Below are 19,929 nucleotides of genomic sequence, written 5' to 3'. Positions count from 1 at the left end.
GTCAGGACACGAAAGGGCCCACCAATTGTCATGTGATTGTGCCTAATTTGTTCATGATCGGTGAAGCTCAGAGAGAGCATTACGGGGACAGCACCACATTATCAAGACCTTGAAAAAAGTGTGTGCTTAATCTAACAAAAGCTAAGCATTTTCCACCATACCATCCTGTCTTTTTATGCAAAAGCAATTAACAGCCATCAGACATGGGCCACGTGTTGTTTATTAGTCTTTTAATGTGATAACTGATTCTGGAAAACCTCCTGGAGAGTGATAATTTCGGACAGGGTACCTTCTGGACTACTGGCCAGGGAAAAAAAACGAGTTATTACAAACGCTGGTGCCATTACATCCACATTTCCTTCTAGCTGTATCACATGCATCTTTTTGACATACATTGTCATTTGCTCAAGTAACGACAAAGAAACAGGCCCACAATGGCCTACGATGCGCTTTATGAACAAGCAATGCCAATAATGTCAAGAAGAGACGGTTGTTTCCCCACAGAGCAGCGGTAAATTTCAAGTTGCAAGGTTGGAAAACATGCGAGGAACACCGTCGTGAATGCCCATGCTGCGCTCATTTCTCACTTCCTCTATCCCACTGTTGCACAGATGACTGGTTTGGTGAGTTTGCTCGGTTCTCCTGCAGGAGTTCCTCAGTGTATGTGTTTTTCAACGCACTCTCGGCTCATGAAAGGTGACAAACGGGGGGATTCCAGTATCCGATCAGCTACGCCCACCCTTCCCACCCTCCCCTTTTTTGATTTTGCCCCTATATTGGTATCCAGCAACTGAATACATTCCCCTATCCACATCTTGCCCCAAATGTAATAATAATAAAAAAAGGTAAAAACAAGGTCTACTGCGGAATGGCTTTACTCCTCACAGTCAGTAGGGGATGCCAGAACCCCTGTGAACTACTGAGGTGCGGTTGGCATTCTTGCGGCTGGTCCGTCGAGTCTGGGTGTTCTTGGCGGCCGGGGGGCTCCGAGCGATGGGCGAGGCCCTCCCCCTGGGGCCCTTTCGCTTCCCCCTAGGCCCTGCACGGCCCCTCCCGGCCACTAAGGGTCACTTCTTACGAGAGTGGAGTGTGTCCTGAAACTTGGTGCTGGTGTAACGCACATGGAAGCCCTTCTTATTGATGGTGTCATCTGAGCGGAATTTGATGACAATGGAGTCACCAGCGGAGTAGATCTCTTCTGGAGGCTGGAAACACAAAGATGGAGGAAGACTTGAGTAGGCTAGATAGAACAAATTCCCTTTCGTCACATCAACACAACCTCATCAATCCTACAGATTGACATTTTAGTGCAGTGGTTCCCAATCCTAGTCCTGGAGAACCCCAACGCTGAACATTTTTTTATGCATGTCTTATCTGAAAAAAAAAATTTGAGGTCCTGGAGTCTTCACAAATGAGCAGATAAGTTAAATCAGGTGTGTGTAAAATGTGGGGGTTTTCTGCAAGCAGGATTGGGATCCACTGTTTGGTAACTACTTGGGGTGTCCAAACCTGTTCCTGGATTGCCACTGTCCTGCAGAGTTTAGCTCCAACCCTGATTTAACACACTGGGACCTGCTAATCAAGGTCACTAGAAAGTTCTAGTCAAGTGTACTGGAGTTTGGTGGAACTAACATCTACAGGATAGTGGCCCTTGATGAGTAGGATTGGACACATCAGGTCTAGAGTGAGCCAGTATTGAGTTAAAAGGAGTCAGAAAGACCACGAGTCAGAACTCCCATGATTCTTTACGCAGGTTAATTGTGCAATGATAGCACCTCATTAATGGGCTTGACAATACGACGCAGAAGTGGGTTCCAAAGAGCAGGTTTTTAGTCCCCTACACCCTTCTTCTCTACAAAGCTCTCACCCTGTAGGGCAAACTTTCTGAAGTGATACCGTTTTAAAATCTGCTCCGATTTTAAAAGCTGTGTAGTGTATTCAAGACCTAACTATTGTCTTTCACCTAAGTTCTAAAGTGCTACCAAAATCTTCAACACAAGGTGAAAGCTGTTCCAAAGAAAAGGTACAGTGGAACACAGTTATTATGTACACAATTTGATAGCATGCGCAATAACAAATATTCCTCTCCTAAATTTCTGACCAATAAAAGTGTCTTTTTACTCTTCCTCTAAAAGTTTAGTTTTTCTTCTTTGATTTTGAAACAATGGGTTGGTTAAGTGTCACCACCTTTTTGAACAAACTTATTAATCGCAGAAAAAAAATGAGTGTGTACAGTTGATGATCAAATTTGAATTGTGCACACTGCGTTGAAATTTAGGTATACATTGGCTTTAAAAGGTATCTGCCTATGAAGATAGTGAAAAGTGCTTCACATAAGAACCTAAATCTCAAAGCATTTGATATGGTCTCAGAGTAGTTTCCATTGTGCAGTGGCTCTTTTCTGACCAAGTTTAAATGGGTTATTTTAGGCTGTGAAAGCCTAATGTGGCAGCACACTTAAGCTCATGTTGCTCGAGGGACAGATTCCCTGCTGTTAGTAAATTGTCAGTTGCTTTGGATTAAAAGCATGCTCTAAATGGCAAGCTACCAAAACTCGATTGAGACAAATGCACACTGTCAAACATCCTCTTGGTTCAATCTAAGAAAACCTCTCAGGCGATAAGCAGGTTACACCCTTTTCAGTATCAGAATTTCATGCGATATACCTTGTCTAAACTCAGCCTCAGTCCTTCTCTTTGAACTGAAGTAAATGTTACCTACAGAGCTGATCTCATTCATACACACACACAGACTGAGTTCTTATTGTTTCAGAGAATTTTGTATGATTTGTATGTTTCAGAGATTTTGTTTCTCTCCAGAACTAGAAATTAGGAACATCCCTGACAGCCTCTTTCAAAGATCATCATTTATCCTGTAAAGCAGTAGTTCTCAAGAGGTGGATTGTGTCCCAAAAATGGTCCACATGTCTGTTGTAATAGGGTCATGGACAGTTAAACGGGACTGTAAGGGCCAGTGAACACAATTTCTGATGGCTCGTAGAAACCAATCAAGCCTAACAAAGTAATTTGAGTGAGAAAGGGCAAATAAATGTGGTTCTGCATGATTAGCTGCACTAATTCACAAAGAATAGTGCTGGTGCTGAGTGATTGGTTGCTTTGAATTTCTTAGATCAAACTTTTTTTGCATTCAAGTTTTGATTTTGTCCGCTTCAACAGCCAGTTAAAGGTATAGTTCACCCCCCCCACCCCAAATAAAAAAGCTCTGCATCAATTACTCTTCCTCATGTCATTCTTTCATTCATCTTCAAAACGCCAATGAAGAAATTTTAATAAAACTCTAAAGATTTCTGTCTCTCCGTTTGAAGTCCATTCCACAAAAAAAACCGTCCAGTGCTTCAACTAGTTCATAAAGACATTGTACAATAAATCCATATGAATCAAGGGGTTCATATGGTGAGCAGATTTAATCTAAACTTTTATTTATATAAAAAAACTGATCAACAAACACACATAGTGCATTAAATATAAGCTCAAACTTATAAAGCACCAAGGTTGGAGCTTGCCTTTGAGCTTGTTTACCATATTTGCTGTATCTCTGAGTGTGATGAAAGTTTATATTTGATAAAAACCTAAATTAAATCTGTTAAATAATAAAGCAATCATGTCTTCAGAGGACTTGTGGAGCGTCAAAATTTAGGAAGAAGTGACTTTCAATGAAGAGGCAGAAATCTCTGACGATATCATGATCTGAATTTCATAGACTTGCGTTTTATGGGTTTGAACATGACATGAGGGTTCATTTTCGTTGAAATACCCCTTGAAATAAGTTGTTTCTACTGGTTCTGACATAAAACGCCGAAGCATTTTGATGTTTGTGATTTTATGTAGCAAACTAAATCTGTGCTTTACCCCTGATCCACAGTAGCGGCCCAGTCTGGGTGATTTGGTGTCCGCCCCATCAAACAGCTCCATGTAATCATAGCCACAGTCGGCCTCCTCCTCAATCTCGAAGGTCTGGAAGATGAGCTCCACGCCGTAGCCCTTCTCTGCTGTGATCACCCACTGACAGTCGGACGCCCCGGGGTAGTTATTGTCACCAAACTGGGCATGAGAGTAGAGGTCTTTAGTCTTCACCTCGGCTTTCAGACGGCCTCCGCACTCTGGAGAAGAGAAAGAAAACGAACGTGAGAAATAAATTCACCAGTGCATTCAGCATCTCAGAATATCACTGCAAGTCATTAGTCCCTAGTAACCAGAAATGGTTTAATTATACATTTTAGAAAAAGTCTTTATTTATTGAACGTGGGTGTCATTTTTAAAAAAAAGCAATAAGCAATTTGAACCATGTGCTTCAGTGATTTTACATTGGCCTGTAGTTGATGACACACAACAGAATGCTACAAGGTTATTGTTTTATTATAAGAGACTACATGTAATTGCAGTATTTAGTGGTACTTTATTTAACAGATAGATGTGCTCACCTGCAGTATGGGAAGCCTCGAAGCCTTTCTTCTGTACTGAGTTATCAGAGAAGAAGCGGATGAACATCTTGTTGCCGGAGGATATGATCGGTTGAGGCTTCTTTGTGCCACAGTATCGTCCGAGGCTAGAGGCCTTCCCATCCCGACCGTCATAAATCTCAATGTGGTCATAAGCACATTCCAGATGAGGCTCCATGTCGATTTCATTGAAAGCCTGAAAAATACGGCTCATGTCAGCGTTTGAATGGCAGACACTCCGTACACTATTATAGTGAACACGGAAACAAGATTCTTTTGAGTTCCATTGTCTATGTAGACAGCTGTGTTCTAAGTTGCCATTCACAAAGAATATTTTGAATATTTTGAGACCGAGTGCAAGTGGACTTTAAAAAAAGGATTGTCTGGAGTCATTTTTAAAATTAGAAATATTGTTTTTTTAGGACGGTGTAGCATGCATGACATGATGCAACAAACATGTCCATCTAGTGCATGTTCAGATAGAAATACAAACGGAAAAACAGCAAAGTGGAATATAAAACTGCGTTGTGTGAAGGGCCATTCACATAGACACATAGACATTGCTTTTGTGTTTTATTTACTCACCCTTCACTTGTACTTCACCTGTATGATTTCTTTATTCCGTTGAGCACAAATGAAGGTATTTTATAACAATGTTGGTAAGCAACAGTTGACAGTAGCCATTTACTTCCATAGTATTTTTTTCCATTCTATGGAAGTCAATGGCTACCAATGCTTACCAATACTCTTCAAATGTTGGTACTGTTACCATTTTGGTCACCAAACAGTTGATGGCAACCATTGACTTCCATAGTATGGGGAAAAAATACTACTGATGTCAATGGCTACCGCCAACTGTTCAAAAAATCATCAAAATATATTATTTTACGCTCAATAGAAGAAAGAAACTCATACAGTTTTGGAATAAGTGGAGGGTGAGTTACTGATGACAAAATGGTGCTAAGGAAGACACCGGGCTATTAAACAATATTTGTGCACACACAATTTTTTCATTCACTGCTCTCATGGATACTTGATCCTGATTGGTCAAATCGCAGCATTCTGCATTCAAATATTCTTATATAATTATGCTATAGTGTATAAACATGCCAAACAAACCAATTTCCTATAAAGCTGCGCTAGTTACATACCTCAAACAATTCACAGACTCTTTTTTTCTTAAAATAAATAATTTAAAATGACATAATTTCATTTATTTACAGCCATGTAATTAGTGAATAATGTACAGTCAGCTGGTCTTTATAGCAGAATAAACCCTTACAGGGTGATGCAAGGCTTCAAGCAGGGGTCAAGCTCATTCTGCAGGGCTTTGTTTTGAACTAATGACCGTTTGGACGGTACATTACCCAACGATGGTAAATATGGTTGGAGAGGGGATGTACTATTACATACTAGTTTGATCCGATGTCCCTGGGTGGTGGAGAGGGCCCAGGTGCACGTCTTCTTACTGGGGTATTTATCTGGCCAGTTGGGGCTGGTGATAGTCCCGCTCACGCTGTTCACAACGTGATCACAGCCGGCTGAAAGAGATACCAATAACACGTGACGTCCAGCACTCAAAAAGCCTCATGCTCACATTCATCAGATGAGCAACGTTCAAACTCCAGACAACGAGAATCGCTGTCGTTTTTGGCACACAGATCCATGCATTTCCCAACCTCCTCAAACAACTTTTTTTTTTCCCGTTTCAAGCACTGCCACTCTCTTTCTATTTCTGCCAGCAAGAGGAAGGCGTTCTCTAAAAATATCCAGACTCTAGTTAGTGTCAGTGAGCTGAAATCGATGGTGAAGGTTTCTGAGCAGTTGTGCACTAATAGGGAAAATAAAACAACCAGACTGCTGTTCATGCCGTGACCTTCCAGGCATACAGCAAGTAATTCTGATATATTTGAGAAAACACTTTCCAAAACCTACCCTAAAGCTATTTACAGGGAATTTCTGCTTACATGGGCTAATTAATCTAGGATTGTGTTTTTTCTTTCTTAATAAAACAGAGTTTCAACTCTGACTCGAAACGTAGTGGATATCTGTCAAGCTATAAAAAGTAAAGAGATTTTTCATGCAAAAATGACAATTCTGTCACTATTCACTCTCCTCATGTTGCTCAAAGTGCTGAACTCTCCAAATGCCACTGGATTTTGTGTGCATCATTATCAAACGTGCTGCGGTTTGAATGTGTGGAATTAAGAACGAGATTTGAGAGCTACTTCAAGGAAAGATTTTTAAAGGCATAAACTATTACTTTTCAGTTTGTTCCTCCTATCATATTGCTTTAGAAGAAGCTTATATCGTCATTTCATCATATTTCTGGTACATTTATAATGCTTATATTTCCTTTTTGAATCTTGATAGCTGTGAACGAAATGAAGTATCATTGTATGGAAAAGAGCAGAATGAACATTCTTCATAATCTCTCCTTTTGTGTCTCACACAAGAGAAATGTCACAGGTTTGGAACAATATGAGGGTGAGTAAATGATGACAATTAAAATTTTGGGGATGAGTTATCCAGTTAATAATAACATATTTCATCACTTACTGAACACTTGCGTATTTTATCATATTCCTACCATTTTACATGACAATATGGCATGATTTTAAGCAAGTTTACATGGCCTGTTACTTCAAAGGTACACTGTCTATAGTGTGTGTGTTTCTCACCTTCCTTGCAGTCATGTTTGTTTTCGTGCAAGACGAAGCCACTTCTGCACTGACAACTGTAGCTGCCAAAGGTGTTCACACATTCATGCTGACATCCGCCGTTCTCCTTAGAGCACTCGTCTTTATCTGTGAGATCAAAACACCAGATCTCAGTAACACACAGATATTCTTTTCCCCCCATGATGATTTGAAAAAAAGGGGGAAAAAACCCCCATCATTGTACTTTAATGAGATAAATCCTATAAGCATTACACTTTATATGCATTATAAAACAATGCATTTTCAGTAAAGGCTACGATCAGATATTTTTTCCAGTAATATATTATACATTTAACATTTTTATTTCACAGCATAAACTAACCTGAGAAGAACTGGGCCTTGAAGCCCTTCTTGGAGACGGTGTTGTCAGATTTGAACTCAATGCGCATGTTGTTGTACTGAGAGGTGATGGCCTCCGGTTTCTCAGCTCCGCAGAATTTCCCGTGCAGTCTGGAGTCGGCAGACAGACCACTTCTCACCTCAACAAAGTCATATTTACACACCTGCACAGCAGAGAGCCACACACGGGTCAGACCTTTCCACCACTGCTGGTCAGCAGCATCAAAACAGCATATAACACAGCTCTTTTAAGAAGGGAAATATAATAGTGTTTTCTCTTTCGCATTTATTATTTTGGTTGCACTTTATTTTACAGTACGTGTACTAACATGTACTTAAAATGTACTTACAGTGTATTTATCTAAGAAAGTTCTGGTAACACAAGGTAACGACATGTGGTAGGGTTAGGTTTAGGGGTAGGTTCAGGGTTAGTACCTAGTTATTACATAGTTATTGTAATTACCATAATAAGTACATAGTATGTACATGAGGAACAGGACTGTAAAATAAAGTGCTACCATTATTTTTTGATAAAAACATCTAATAAATGTAAATGTTTGAATAAAAAAATAGAGAAGGGAAAATAGTGTCATGTTTGTTTTGATGAGAAACTGGATTGGATCCTTCATTTAAGTGGCACAAAATGCTCGAAATAGTCCACTGATTCTTTTCACAGCTTTTCATTTTGATTGCAACACATGAGCGCATAGCATTACACTTATCACGTTGTTTTTGGCAGTCAACAAAGCTGAAGCCATTCTCACCTCCCTCTATTAAAGCAGAGCCAGGACATTGAAGAAATGTTCTAGGTTCAATAAAAGTTAAGCTCTGCTGACAGCATTAACACAGACAATATCAAGAAAACAAACACAAATCATATTCACTGTAATGCACTTGACAATAGAAGTCTATGGGGTGGCTTGTAGTTTAAAAGAAGCACTTGCATGCATTTTTATACCGAAACGTGCTATTTAAGTACGTAAATCATGCTTTTAATAGTGGGGCAGCTATTGTAAGTGGATGAATGTCTGGGTAAATGATACGAACGCAACTCCTGTGGCTGGAGTTTGCTCCATGTAAACAGAAGTAATCCTTTCACATACTGTGCAAAAGTTATTTTTGTGCAGGTCCATGCCCTGTAGACTTTCAATATAAATCCATTACTGCAGACAGGTTCGTTTTATGTGGTCATAATTACTTTCTGTGGTAATAGGCAACGTCACCGATGCAGAACCTGTATGAACCCAAATCAATCCTAGCTTTAATTTATACAGCAATTATATAGTACGCCATTAAGGCAAAAGCTATAAAATGCTCAGGAGAGCATACAGCTGCTTTAAACATGTCTTAGTGTGTCGTCTAATTTAGAGGTCTAACAGCTATTTAAAAAACCCAGGCTAAGCCAACAGCCTCATTTTCTTTCTCAAAATCACTTTTCTTGTTTAGCACTGATGTAATGACGTTGCTGTTATTTTAATGCAATACAACCGGCTTCTATTGAAGTTTGTGACATTTAAAATAATGAAGTATTAAAAGACAGATGGCAACTCTTTAACAGGATAACTCTGTGTTTTTTGTGATAAACATGCACGAAGCCTGAAAACTACCCTTCATCTTAACAAACAGATCATAAGTGCATTAGTCACGTGAGCTGCACCGGGCAAAACTGCCGAAAGCTACAGTATCAACAAAAACAAGTGAGAAACCATGAAGGCAATTTGGAGAAGTCATTCCCTAAAGCCCTTTGGTGACTCACACAGATCGAGCTGAAATGAACCAGACAAACCCACCCCACGCTGAGCCAAAAACCTAGTGCTCACATCGTTCCCCTCCGTCTCGAAGACGTCGAAGAGCAGCGTGATGCGGTACTGCGTGGGCGCCACCAGCTGCCAGATGCAGTTCTTGTTGGGTGGATACTCTTTGGGCCAGCCTGGACTGGTGATGGACCCATTCAGCTTGGTGATGAAACCACCACAGGCAGCTGGAGAAAGAGACAACAGAAAAGAACTGTAAGACAAATGATACTAATGGATTATGAAGAAATACTTCAGCTCCTCAGTCCACACGCAACATTTCTTGAAATGATCTGATTCCCAAGCCTTTTCAAGTAAAAGAATAGGAGCTTTAATCTGAAAGAAATAGTATCAACAGATTCTTCTACATTGGGATTGAAGCAGATTATCAGGGGGGGAAAGTGGATACTTGTTTCTATTCTTTGATTAGCAGATCTGAATTTGAGCATCAAATGAAGATCAAGTTATGTCATTTTGATCAGTAAAGGTCAAAAAAGGAACATGCATGGATGAATCATTCTTAATAACTTCAGATTATTAGTGATTTTAGTGATTTTCCATTCTGTGCAGACTTTAAGAAGGCTTTTTTTTGAAATTCCCTTCAGGTTCTCTTTATACACAGAGTTCATTATGAAGAACATTAGGTTGTTGTTTTCTTTAAAAAGTCTTTTGTCCTTGTCTTTAAACTTCATTTGAAGGCACCCGTGTGTGTTTATTTTGTTTCTGTGGATCGATCAAGAATCGTTTGAGAAGGAATCATGATGCATCAACAAATATACTTTATCCCCTCTGATCACTACCACTGTGCATATAAATTTAATGGGGTAGTTCACCCAAAAATGGAACATTTCTCATCTAAAGTTGATGTTATGAAGGTTGATTGTGTCTAAACAACATCGAACTCCAATGACTTTCATTGTAACGTGCAAAACAACAATACAACTTTTCAACATTTGTTTCACAGAAGACAGAAAGTCACACGGGTCTGGAACGACTTGAATAAGTAAATGATGACAGAAGTTTCTGTCACTTTTTTTCCCCGCACATACAAAGCAATTATCCAATTATACCAGAGCTCATTTACATACAAAAGTCTTATACAGTAGGTGAATTGACTATTTTTTTTTTTTTTTTTTTTTTTACCTTTGTACCTTTTTTAACCCTTAAAGTGTGCATATTAATAATTCAGAGTAGTAATACATACCCTTAAGGTATTAATATCTACTCTTATTATACAATTTTGCACCCTTTGTTGGTACAAAAGTGTCCTTTTGAGGATACTATCCCAGTGACAAGGTGTTGGCGCTATTTTAAGAGTTTAAAAAAATAAATGTAAAAATGTACAACACAGCTCCTTAAAAAAAAATGAAATAAAAAATAATTCCCTAAACCTGCTACATATTTGATGCACAATATTCCTGGGTTACAAAGCACTCTTAAACTTTCAATTTATCAAGCTGACATATAAAATAACAAGAACATTTCAATTAAAATAAACAGGGAACAACCCCAGGCTTAATATCTAATCAAACGCGAGCAGAAAGAAAGAGTAGTTTACTTTCATACTTTCTGTACTATCCAAATTACTCAACAGATTCCCTACAGCGATTTCCACCGAACACATGCGCTCGGGGAGAGATGTTTCCATGGCTACCCACATGAAGCCTTTGGACAGCACTTGCCTTGAAGTTTTAGCTTTATGTACATTTAAGCCCTATCAGTCTCTATTTATTCTGTGAGAACAAGCAGCACAGTCATAATGATAATGTGGGATTTACTGCTGATATGAATATAGCCACCGGGAAGCTTTGCTGGGCCAATCTTTCTTTTATCTAATGGAGAATCATTTTCCGATCGCTCCAGTCTGTCACGATTGAGCTGTTGAGTCATCTCAGTGCATGTCTGAACGAAAAGACCTTTGCTCAATGTAGCAGCCGCAGGGTACGTGCTGTCCTAGCAACTGCCTCACGCAGTTAGCCGACGATACACTGTACCTAAGAATGCTTTGACCCTTAACCCCAACTGTATCGTAGCACTTTGTTTGAGAAGAATATGATATAAACAGATTCAAACTTCAGCAGAATTTCCATCCGCTCAGAAAACAGAGCAGCGTTTTGTAAGTGTCGTGCGGAGGAGGGCAAAGAAAACCAGGCAAGTCTGCTGTCAATGTGAGGAAGGTGCTCATAACTTGCTGGCAGCCCCGAGCCAATAGCACAAAGCAGATGTCGGCGGTATATCAACAGCGCAAGCAGGGGTAGAACTAAAGAGGATGCAATAGCACAGACTGTCCACTAGAGGCAGAATGAGGCCGCGTAGCTGGCTGCTCAAAACATGCACTCAGTAATTGATGGAAAGTGTGATTTTATATATATATATATATATATATATATATATATATATATATATATATATATATATATATATATATATATATATATATATAATTGCTTCTTTTTTTTATCTCAGACTAATATGCATAGGTAAGCATTTTGTAGGTTGATTCCCCCCAAAAGGGTAAATATGCTATCAAAACTATCAACGTGATGTTTGTTTGAGAACCCTGGGCTATGAGTTCTGGAAATCTTTTTATTTATTTTTACAATCCCGAGTGATGACATTACAAACAGAATATGATTCACGAAATATTCTTTAAAAAAAACTGAAATTCTTCTTAACTGCTAAACTAAAGTAATTAACTAAAATATATACAGAATATTGTATGACGAATTTGAATTCTTGAGAAAAAAATCCTTGTACATAACCTCTTAATGTTAGTATAACATTAAAATTGTCTTAAATTCCCATAGGTAGGATATTAAATTGAATTGATTGATTTATTGAATGTATTTTTTCAGGCCGTTTCAAATATTAAGCTTTCTAACATAACATTACTTATAGAAATACATTATTACTAGGAATCTGCATAAATTTAACAATTTAACAACACTATGAAAACAGACCTTGTGTTTAATTTTATAATTACAACAATTTTCATCAGGATTTTGATCAGTACGGTAATGTGCAAGCAGCGCATCTTGACCTTTGAGAAGAAGAACCGCTTCTAGAACCGCTGTACAATCAGATAACACAAAAGCCTGTAATTTGCTCTTCATACTAAAAAAATACTCGTTCTTAAGAAAATATCTGAGAACTTAAGAATTTTTCAGGAATTGAACTTTAGTTTCTTAGAAATTTCTTAACTCCTTTTATGAAGATGCATGTGAAATTGAACTGTAATAACTTTCTTTGCCCTAAAACTTGCCTTTATTACCAAACACAGAGTTAGCGTTATTTGTTTGTATACTGCAAGACAAATCCATATAAAAATGGAAAATGTACTGGTTATTTTCTGCCTGGATAGTATCCATTAAGTGTAAGAACATTTCCTTTAAGCCTAATATGCAACACAATGCAATTCATAATTTAAAATATGGGTAAAACATGAATGAAAAAAAGAATACGGAAAATTCCTTAACGCTACCATTTATATTACTTTATATTAGAATATTAGGCCCTATTTTGAGACTTTTCTGAGAATGTACAGCTTTCCCGCAATACTGCCAGTTTAAATATGGCACTGGCCTGTATCCAGCACTGTTCACATACTAACCCTCGCAACTCCGTTTGTCTGCCGCCAGTTCGTACCCAGGATCACAGGCACACTTGTAACTACCAAGCGTGTTGACACAGCGCTGCTCACAGCGACCGTTGTCAGGTCTGGAGCACTCATCCATTTCTGCAACAACAAGAACATCAAAACTTGAGTTCTGAGTATCAGGAAGTCTATATTTTTTTCCTTAAATGTTTCATCATGTTGGTTACTGTCCAATATTTTATGTTCATTCCTGAATTTAAAAAATGCTGAGCTATAATGTTACATTTTGAACTATAATGCCAATCATCACTCCAATCAATTTCCATAGATCAAATCCAAGGTAAAACCATGAAGCAAAAAACGTTCACCTCACCTTTGAAGAAATTAGCAGCAAATCCAGCCTTGTTGACAGAACCGTCAGACACAAATTTCATCCAGAGCTGGTTGGAACTGGATTTAATATCATCAGGTTTGTCATAACCACAGAATCTGCCCAACAGCGGGCTGTTTTCTGAGTTCCCATCTCGAACCTCCAGGTAGTCGTAGGCACAGTTATCGTGCCTCTCGATCTTGGATTAAAAAGAGAAAAGATAATTGAGAAAAGGGAAATGGAAAAAGTAAATTTAAACCTGAAAGACCTGAAAAACATTTCTTTTCTTTCAATGCAAGACATGCCATTAATGTTTGATAGTATCCAGCTGTGACCATAACCAACCTTTTCATCAAGGTCTAGAACATCTTAAAAAAATAAAGTGGAAACAATGCGGAATGTTTTCCCCCTTTTCTTTTAAAGATCTGCAACATCTCTTCTTTCCAAAGACAAAGAACATGGGGAGTTTTGGGTTTATTTACACCAGCTGTTTAGAGACAATCTAAACCAAACCCAGAGCCAATGCAATGACATGACAAAATCAGAGTCAGCTAGACGAATGACACAAGCACTAAGTTAAAGTTACAATCTATAGTGATTACATAAAAAAAATCCTCAGTATTAAAGGGATAAGTCACCCCAAAAATGGAAATTTGATGTTTATCTGCTTATCCCCAGGACATCCAAGATGTAGGTGACTTTGTTTCTTCACTAGAACACAAACAGAGATTTTTAACTCAAACCGCTGTGGTCTATCAGTCATATAATGGAAGTGAATGGGAATCTCGGGTTTGAAACCCTGTGGTGCATGACAATACACTGATGTGTAAAGACTCGAAACAATTGGTCCGTGCAAGAAACTGAACAGTATATAGTTCACACAATGTCCGAACTGTCCTGAGCACGTTCTCAACAGCCGGCGAATGGCGAGTCTTCTTCTTCTTCTTGCTTTACAGCGGATTGCAGACTTATAACTGCATTACCGCCATCTATCTTTCAAATGGACCACTGACACTCCTAATTGAGACTGTAGATAGAGTGGCAATGGTCCATTTGAAAGATAGGTGGCAGTAAGGCACTTATAAGTCTGTGATCCGCAATAAATAAAAGAAGACGCATCATGTGATGGCTATTGAGAACGTGCTAAAGACAGTGTGACATTGTGGTAAATCAGAGTTTAAAAAAACAATATAAATGCTGTTCAGTTTCTTACGCAGACAGATAGTTTTTTCTTCAAGTGTTTTTTTGTTTTTGTTTTTTTGACTCTCAAAGCCATGATTCCAGTTCACTTCCATTATATGACTGAAAGACAGCAACGGTTAGAGATAAAAATCTTTTTTTGTGTTCAGCTGAAAAAAAAAAAACAAAGTCATCTTTATCTTGGATACCCTTGGGGTAAGCAGATAAACATAAAATTTTCATTTTTTGGTGAACTATCCCTTTAAGTGTATAATCAAATAATTATATAACGATGTAAGAGTCTTCCTTTTACATCTAAGCAATCCCATTAGAGTTAATGTTCAAAACAAATCTTTACTTAAATGCATGCATGTTCTGAAGTACAATATAATATAAGAGTATAACATATTCTAACACAAAGTAAACAATTAATAATTTTTATTAATTTGTGTGTCACTGTGCACAGTGCAACTGTATATTGTGCAACTGTATACAACTATATATACACAGTCTTTTCTTGTTTAGCACACACTTTAGCAATTAATTACATGCTTATAATGCAGTAATAACAATTTAATAATAATTTTAATCATACCTCAAACGACTGGAAGGTAAGGCCTACATGGTAACCCTGAGCCACAGCTATCTTCCACACACACGCTTTGTTAGGTCTGTAGTCATCTGGATAGTTTGGAGACTGAATTTGACCATTGTCTTTCTTCACCTCCCCACCGCAAATAGCTACAAGATAAAATATTACAGTGAAACATGAGAGTGAAGAGTGAAAATGACTTCTTTCACAATATGAACTACTGGAAATGGATATTGTTACAGTAGGTGTTCACCTAATGGAAACTCAGTAATTCAGTAATTCTGCTATGGTTGGATTTAGTTCTATGGGTCAAAAAACTTATTACAAACAAATTTGACAGTGTTTTCTGTTGACATCTTTTTTTGAGCACCCTGGATTAGCAGCAAATCCAGCCTTGTTGACAGAACTCCACTGTAGCCATGAAATTGGTACCTTCGTAAACTGCAGAGAAGCCCTTTCCCACCCAGTTGCTGCTGCTGCGAAACTCAATCCAAAGGCGACTGTCTGTAGAGATGATTGGCTCTGGTAATTTATCCCCACAAAATCGACCTGCACACAGAAGTACAAACACAACTCAACATTAATTTAGCTTCACTTCGACTTGTTCATATTGTTCTTTTGAAATGTGAGGTGTTCATCTTAAACCTTTCAGTGGTGCTTTCCTCCAATATCCATCTCTGATCTCCACATGATCATACCAGCACAAATGACTCCGGTATAAATCCATAGATGTAAAGTTCAGAATGATCTTAGGGCGAAAAAAGTAGTAAATTGTTACTGAAGGAAAGTTGAAAATCTGTGAAAGTCTTAATAACTGTTCAAATTCAATGATTCTAACAGGAATTCAATTCAGAAATCTTCATTTTAGACAATCTACTTGTTTGTTTACACTTTACACTTGGTTGTCAGATTCATTAATAAGTCTGTTTTTTTATCTGTTCTTTTTTACAATTCAAACCATTTTGCAGAGCATAAATTACTCCATATATATATATATATATATATATATATATATATATATATATATATATATATATATATATATATAAATATATATATATATATATATATATATATATATATAGTAAAACAGATTATTGGAGAATGTTTTACCAAAAATAAATAAATAAATAAAAATGTTCATGTTTAATTTAACAGGTTTTTGTTTGCAGTGTTGGGGAAAGTTACTTTTAAAAGTATTGCATTGCAATATTGCATTACTCCATAAAAAAAGTTACCAACTAATTAATTACTTAGTTACTCTTTATGGAAACTAATGCATGACAGCATTGTGTTACTCCTTAAAAAAAGTAGCCAAATGCATTACGTTGTTACACTTTATGGAAAGTATTGCATTACATTTTTGAATTATTGCATAAAAGAGTAACCAGTTATGTTACTTAGTTACTCTTTATGAAAAGTAATGCATTGCATTATTGTTTTACTTCATAAAAAAAAGGAACCAATTGCATTATTTGCACATCTATGTTGATCAAATTTCTAAACTGATTCATTGAAAACAACTGCAAGTATCCAAAATGAACTGGACTTTCCAACTCTACGTGGGACCAATATCACAATTTACTCAATTCCATAAACTGTCCACAGGCCTAAAACGTCTCTTATAGCAGCTAATCAGAGTGATTCAGCAGTGCTTCTTCACCTTTTCTCCCGGTGTGACTGAAATTCTCCATATGCAGTGCATATATGCTGAATAACCATTGGGATAACCAGGTGAAGAGAGGTTTCCACTACTCTCCTGCAAACTGTCTCCACATTCTAAGAGAGACAGACAGGAAGAAAGAAAGAAAGGTCATAAGCTGTCAGTGTTCAAGAAGAGTTAACGTGGACAGTTCATTACACATAAACATGATGTGATCAGTTACACAATGGACCACAGAGACTGCCTTTATATAAAGCTTTGTTGTGCGTCACAGAACACAACAAAGACTAAAGACCACAAAAAAGTCTGGATTGTCTTTCCCAGTGTGCGCCTTGAGCACTGTCCTGTTATGAAGCACATCTGCTTCTAATGTTCCACACCTGCCTGATATTCACAGCAAAGAGCAAGAGAAGGAAATAAAAGTGCTGCAAAATTCAAATCAAAAGAGTTCCATTTTATATGGTGCTGCGTGCAACTAAAATGAATCAGTTCACAGGCAGTATACTGTATTAAATGTGCTGGGTAATTAAACGCTCTGCACTGTAAAAAATAATTCAGTGGCTTAGTAAATTTCACAAAAATAAAGAGCTATATTAACTTAATAAAATCTTTTGAAATCATTTAAGTGATATTTTGAGTGGGTCAGATTAAAAAGAATAATTAAAAATCCAACAAATAATTTCTCTAAAATTTACATATATTATTTAAGTTTATGTAATGAAAATAAATAAGTATTTAACTAACTAATTATATTTTTTATATACCTTCAATATTTCTGGTGAATTCTAATAGAAATATTTGATAATTATTTACTTGTACTGATCTGTTTTAGAAACTAAAATTATTAAGTATTCCCAACCAATTTTCCTAAATAAAGTTCCAGCTTAATAAATGACAGTTTAAATAAATTGAGTAAATTTCGCGGCTAAAGTGATCACGTGTGCAGCTCCGCAGGAAAAAAAAAATCTGCTTTTCTCAGCAGCGACGTCGACTAGCTATACACCTCACAGCTCCTGGTAAGTAACGTTAGTCAGCTAATCCTACTTACGTTTGTAACACTTTATTAAAAAGTTAATAATTATTAAGCATTTTCTAACAATTGTCTTTGTATTTTACGTCATATTCAACAAGTTTCGTAGCTTAATCGAAGTCACCTGAAGGACGGCTTTCCTCAGCAACGGCAAGACCCGCACTCCTCTCATATCGTGGTACGTTATAATTTAGCCAGCTAATACTAATTATGTTTGTAATGTTTAATTCAGAAGTTAATTATTAAGGATTTCCTAACAATTGTGTTTGTATTTTGCGTTATCTTAAGAAGTTTAACAAGTTTCGCGGCTCAAACAAGAGGCACCTGTCACTGAAGGACTGCTTTTCTCAGCAACGACGTGAACAGCATTACTCAAATTTCCTGTAAGTAACGTAGTCCGTAGTCCTTTTATAACTATGTATATTTGCAAAAATGTTTTCAAAAGTTGATTAAACATTGACCGTGTGTACGTGTACATAACAGTGTAGTTTTCGAAGTTAGTTAGTGGGGCAGCCATATGTATGTTAGTTTTTTTTTTTTTTTTTTTTTTTTTTTTGGAGTGGGTTAACGTTCGTACTATTTGGATCACCGTTTATTTCAACCGCCATTTGAAAGTCTAACGATAAGTGTACCGTGGTCCAGCAACTATAACTATACATGCCCAATGGAAAACGATTTTGTACAGGTTCCCCTTTGGGGTCAGTGGCTTGTCAAAAGGGAACACATCATTTATGAACTTTCAAATGACAACATTCTTTCTTGTAAAAAGCTGTCACGTTGTTGTAAAACATCATAATTACTACACGAACTCAAGTATGAGCTCTTAAATCACCACTACAAATACTCCATGCAAAAGTATTTAAAATGGCGTGGACATAACAGACTGGTGCGTTTTAATCAGCTCCCACTGTAGGGAGTCGGACAGTTTAAGGCCTGCTCCATTGTAAAATCATTCTAGTGCACTGAAACCTAGATCACATACAATATCGGTCAAAAGTTTGAAAACCGTAAGCTTTTTAATGTAACAAATCCAGACCTGGTGGGTATTGAAGGACAGCGGAGGCTGGGGGAGAGGTACGTTGTTTTAATTGAGTAAACTTACTAAATTTCTTAAGAGTGTGTTTAAATATATTCATTTTGATTTGAAATTATTTGTAATATTTTTGTTCCCTGAAACAGATCAGTTTAATTTTCCATCCTTAAATAAATTGATAGAAATTTCACAAATATATTATGTGTATTATAAATAAACAATTTGTTAGTCTAATACTAAATTGTTTTAGTGGAAAAAATAAAATATAACTGTACATTTTAGATAAAATAAACTGTTGTATTTTTAGTCCGTTAATATGTTTACATTTATGCATTTGGCAGACACTTTTATCCAAAGTAACTTACATTGCATTTCAAGGTACACATTTACAATTTAATCAATTTTTGCTAGCGCCGACGCTCTACTGTTTGAGCTACAGGAAAGCCATCTTTTGTATAATCAAGTGAACTATATTCAGAGATTTTATTAAGTTAATAAAGTTAAATATTACTGTAATATTTACTAAGCCACAGAATTATTTAGAGGGTTGAGTGTGAGGGTTAATGCAATGCATATTTTTTTCAAGTAGTGCAATTAAACCAGCTTTTTTGTTTCAAAACCATTAGTCATTTTACTTAAATATTAAACATGTTTATAAAGAAATTGGTTGAAATAATGCAGACCTCAATAAAAGCCTATAGCATTGATTTACAGCATAGAAGCTCGCAGTTGGTCTCTTTTCGTTTTTCTTTTAGGTTTATTGTTAAAAATAAATGTCCCTATGTAGAAAATTAACCTGTCCTCTTGTTAAGAAGAATGCTGTTAATTTTTGCAACTCCTCCCCCTAGTAAACTTTGTTTGAGATTTTACCTATCATATGGTCCAACAGAATGTTTGCTTCTTCAGGTGCTATTTGTTTTGTGTATTTGTCACTTTCTTGTAACATTCAGTTTTGAATGTTAGCTCTAACCAGTTATCTTTAAAATTTGCCTGTAGGGTTCAGCTGATCTACCCGTCTTCGTACAAGCAGAGTTGGCAGAGGAGGTCATAAAAATCTACATCCTTCGGAACAATAATGGGGCAGTCAGCGACGTAATCTTGGGAATCTCAGCAGAGCCTGCTGCCATCTTTCAGGAGTCACATTGGATTTGAGATA

At 37.1% G+C, this 19,929-nt stretch overlaps 1 protein-coding gene across 2 annotated transcripts in view; it reads right to left on the bottom strand.

Moving 5' to 3' along the window:
* Positions 1-202: 202 nt before the first annotated feature.
* Positions 203-19,929, bottom strand: part of LOC113107433 (bone morphogenetic protein 1-like) — a 74,584-nt gene continuing 54,857 nt past the window's right edge. The window contains exons 8-20 of one of the 2 annotated variants that reach the window (XM_026269932.1): positions 16,711-16,826; positions 15,693-15,795; positions 15,480-15,596; positions 15,051-15,196; positions 13,280-13,475; positions 12,922-13,047; positions 9,309-9,499; positions 7,502-7,682; positions 7,141-7,266; positions 5,873-6,000; positions 4,442-4,655; positions 3,870-4,120; positions 203-1,205 (exon numbers count right to left, since the gene is read on the bottom strand). In XM_026269932.1, coding sequence (XP_026125717.1) covers positions 1,068-1,205; positions 3,870-4,120; positions 4,442-4,655; positions 5,873-6,000; positions 7,141-7,266; positions 7,502-7,682; positions 9,309-9,499; positions 12,922-13,047; positions 13,280-13,475; positions 15,051-15,196; positions 15,480-15,596; positions 15,693-15,795; positions 16,711-16,826 — 2,033 coding nt within the window. In that variant the 3' untranslated portion in view covers positions 203-1,067. The remainder of the gene's footprint in view (positions 1,206-3,869; positions 4,121-4,441; positions 4,656-5,872; positions 6,001-7,140; positions 7,267-7,501; positions 7,683-9,308; positions 9,500-12,921; positions 13,048-13,279; positions 13,476-15,050; positions 15,197-15,479; positions 15,597-15,692; positions 15,796-16,710; positions 16,827-19,929) is intronic. The other variant, XM_026269933.1, reaches the window with a different exon arrangement.

Source organism: Carassius auratus, chromosome 8 (assembly GCF_003368295.1).
Source record: "Carassius auratus strain Wakin chromosome 8, ASM336829v1, whole genome shotgun sequence".
Lineage (NCBI taxonomy): Eukaryota > Metazoa > Chordata > Actinopteri > Cypriniformes > Cyprinidae > Carassius > Carassius auratus.
This window is presented reverse-complemented; position numbering and strand designations above follow the sequence as displayed.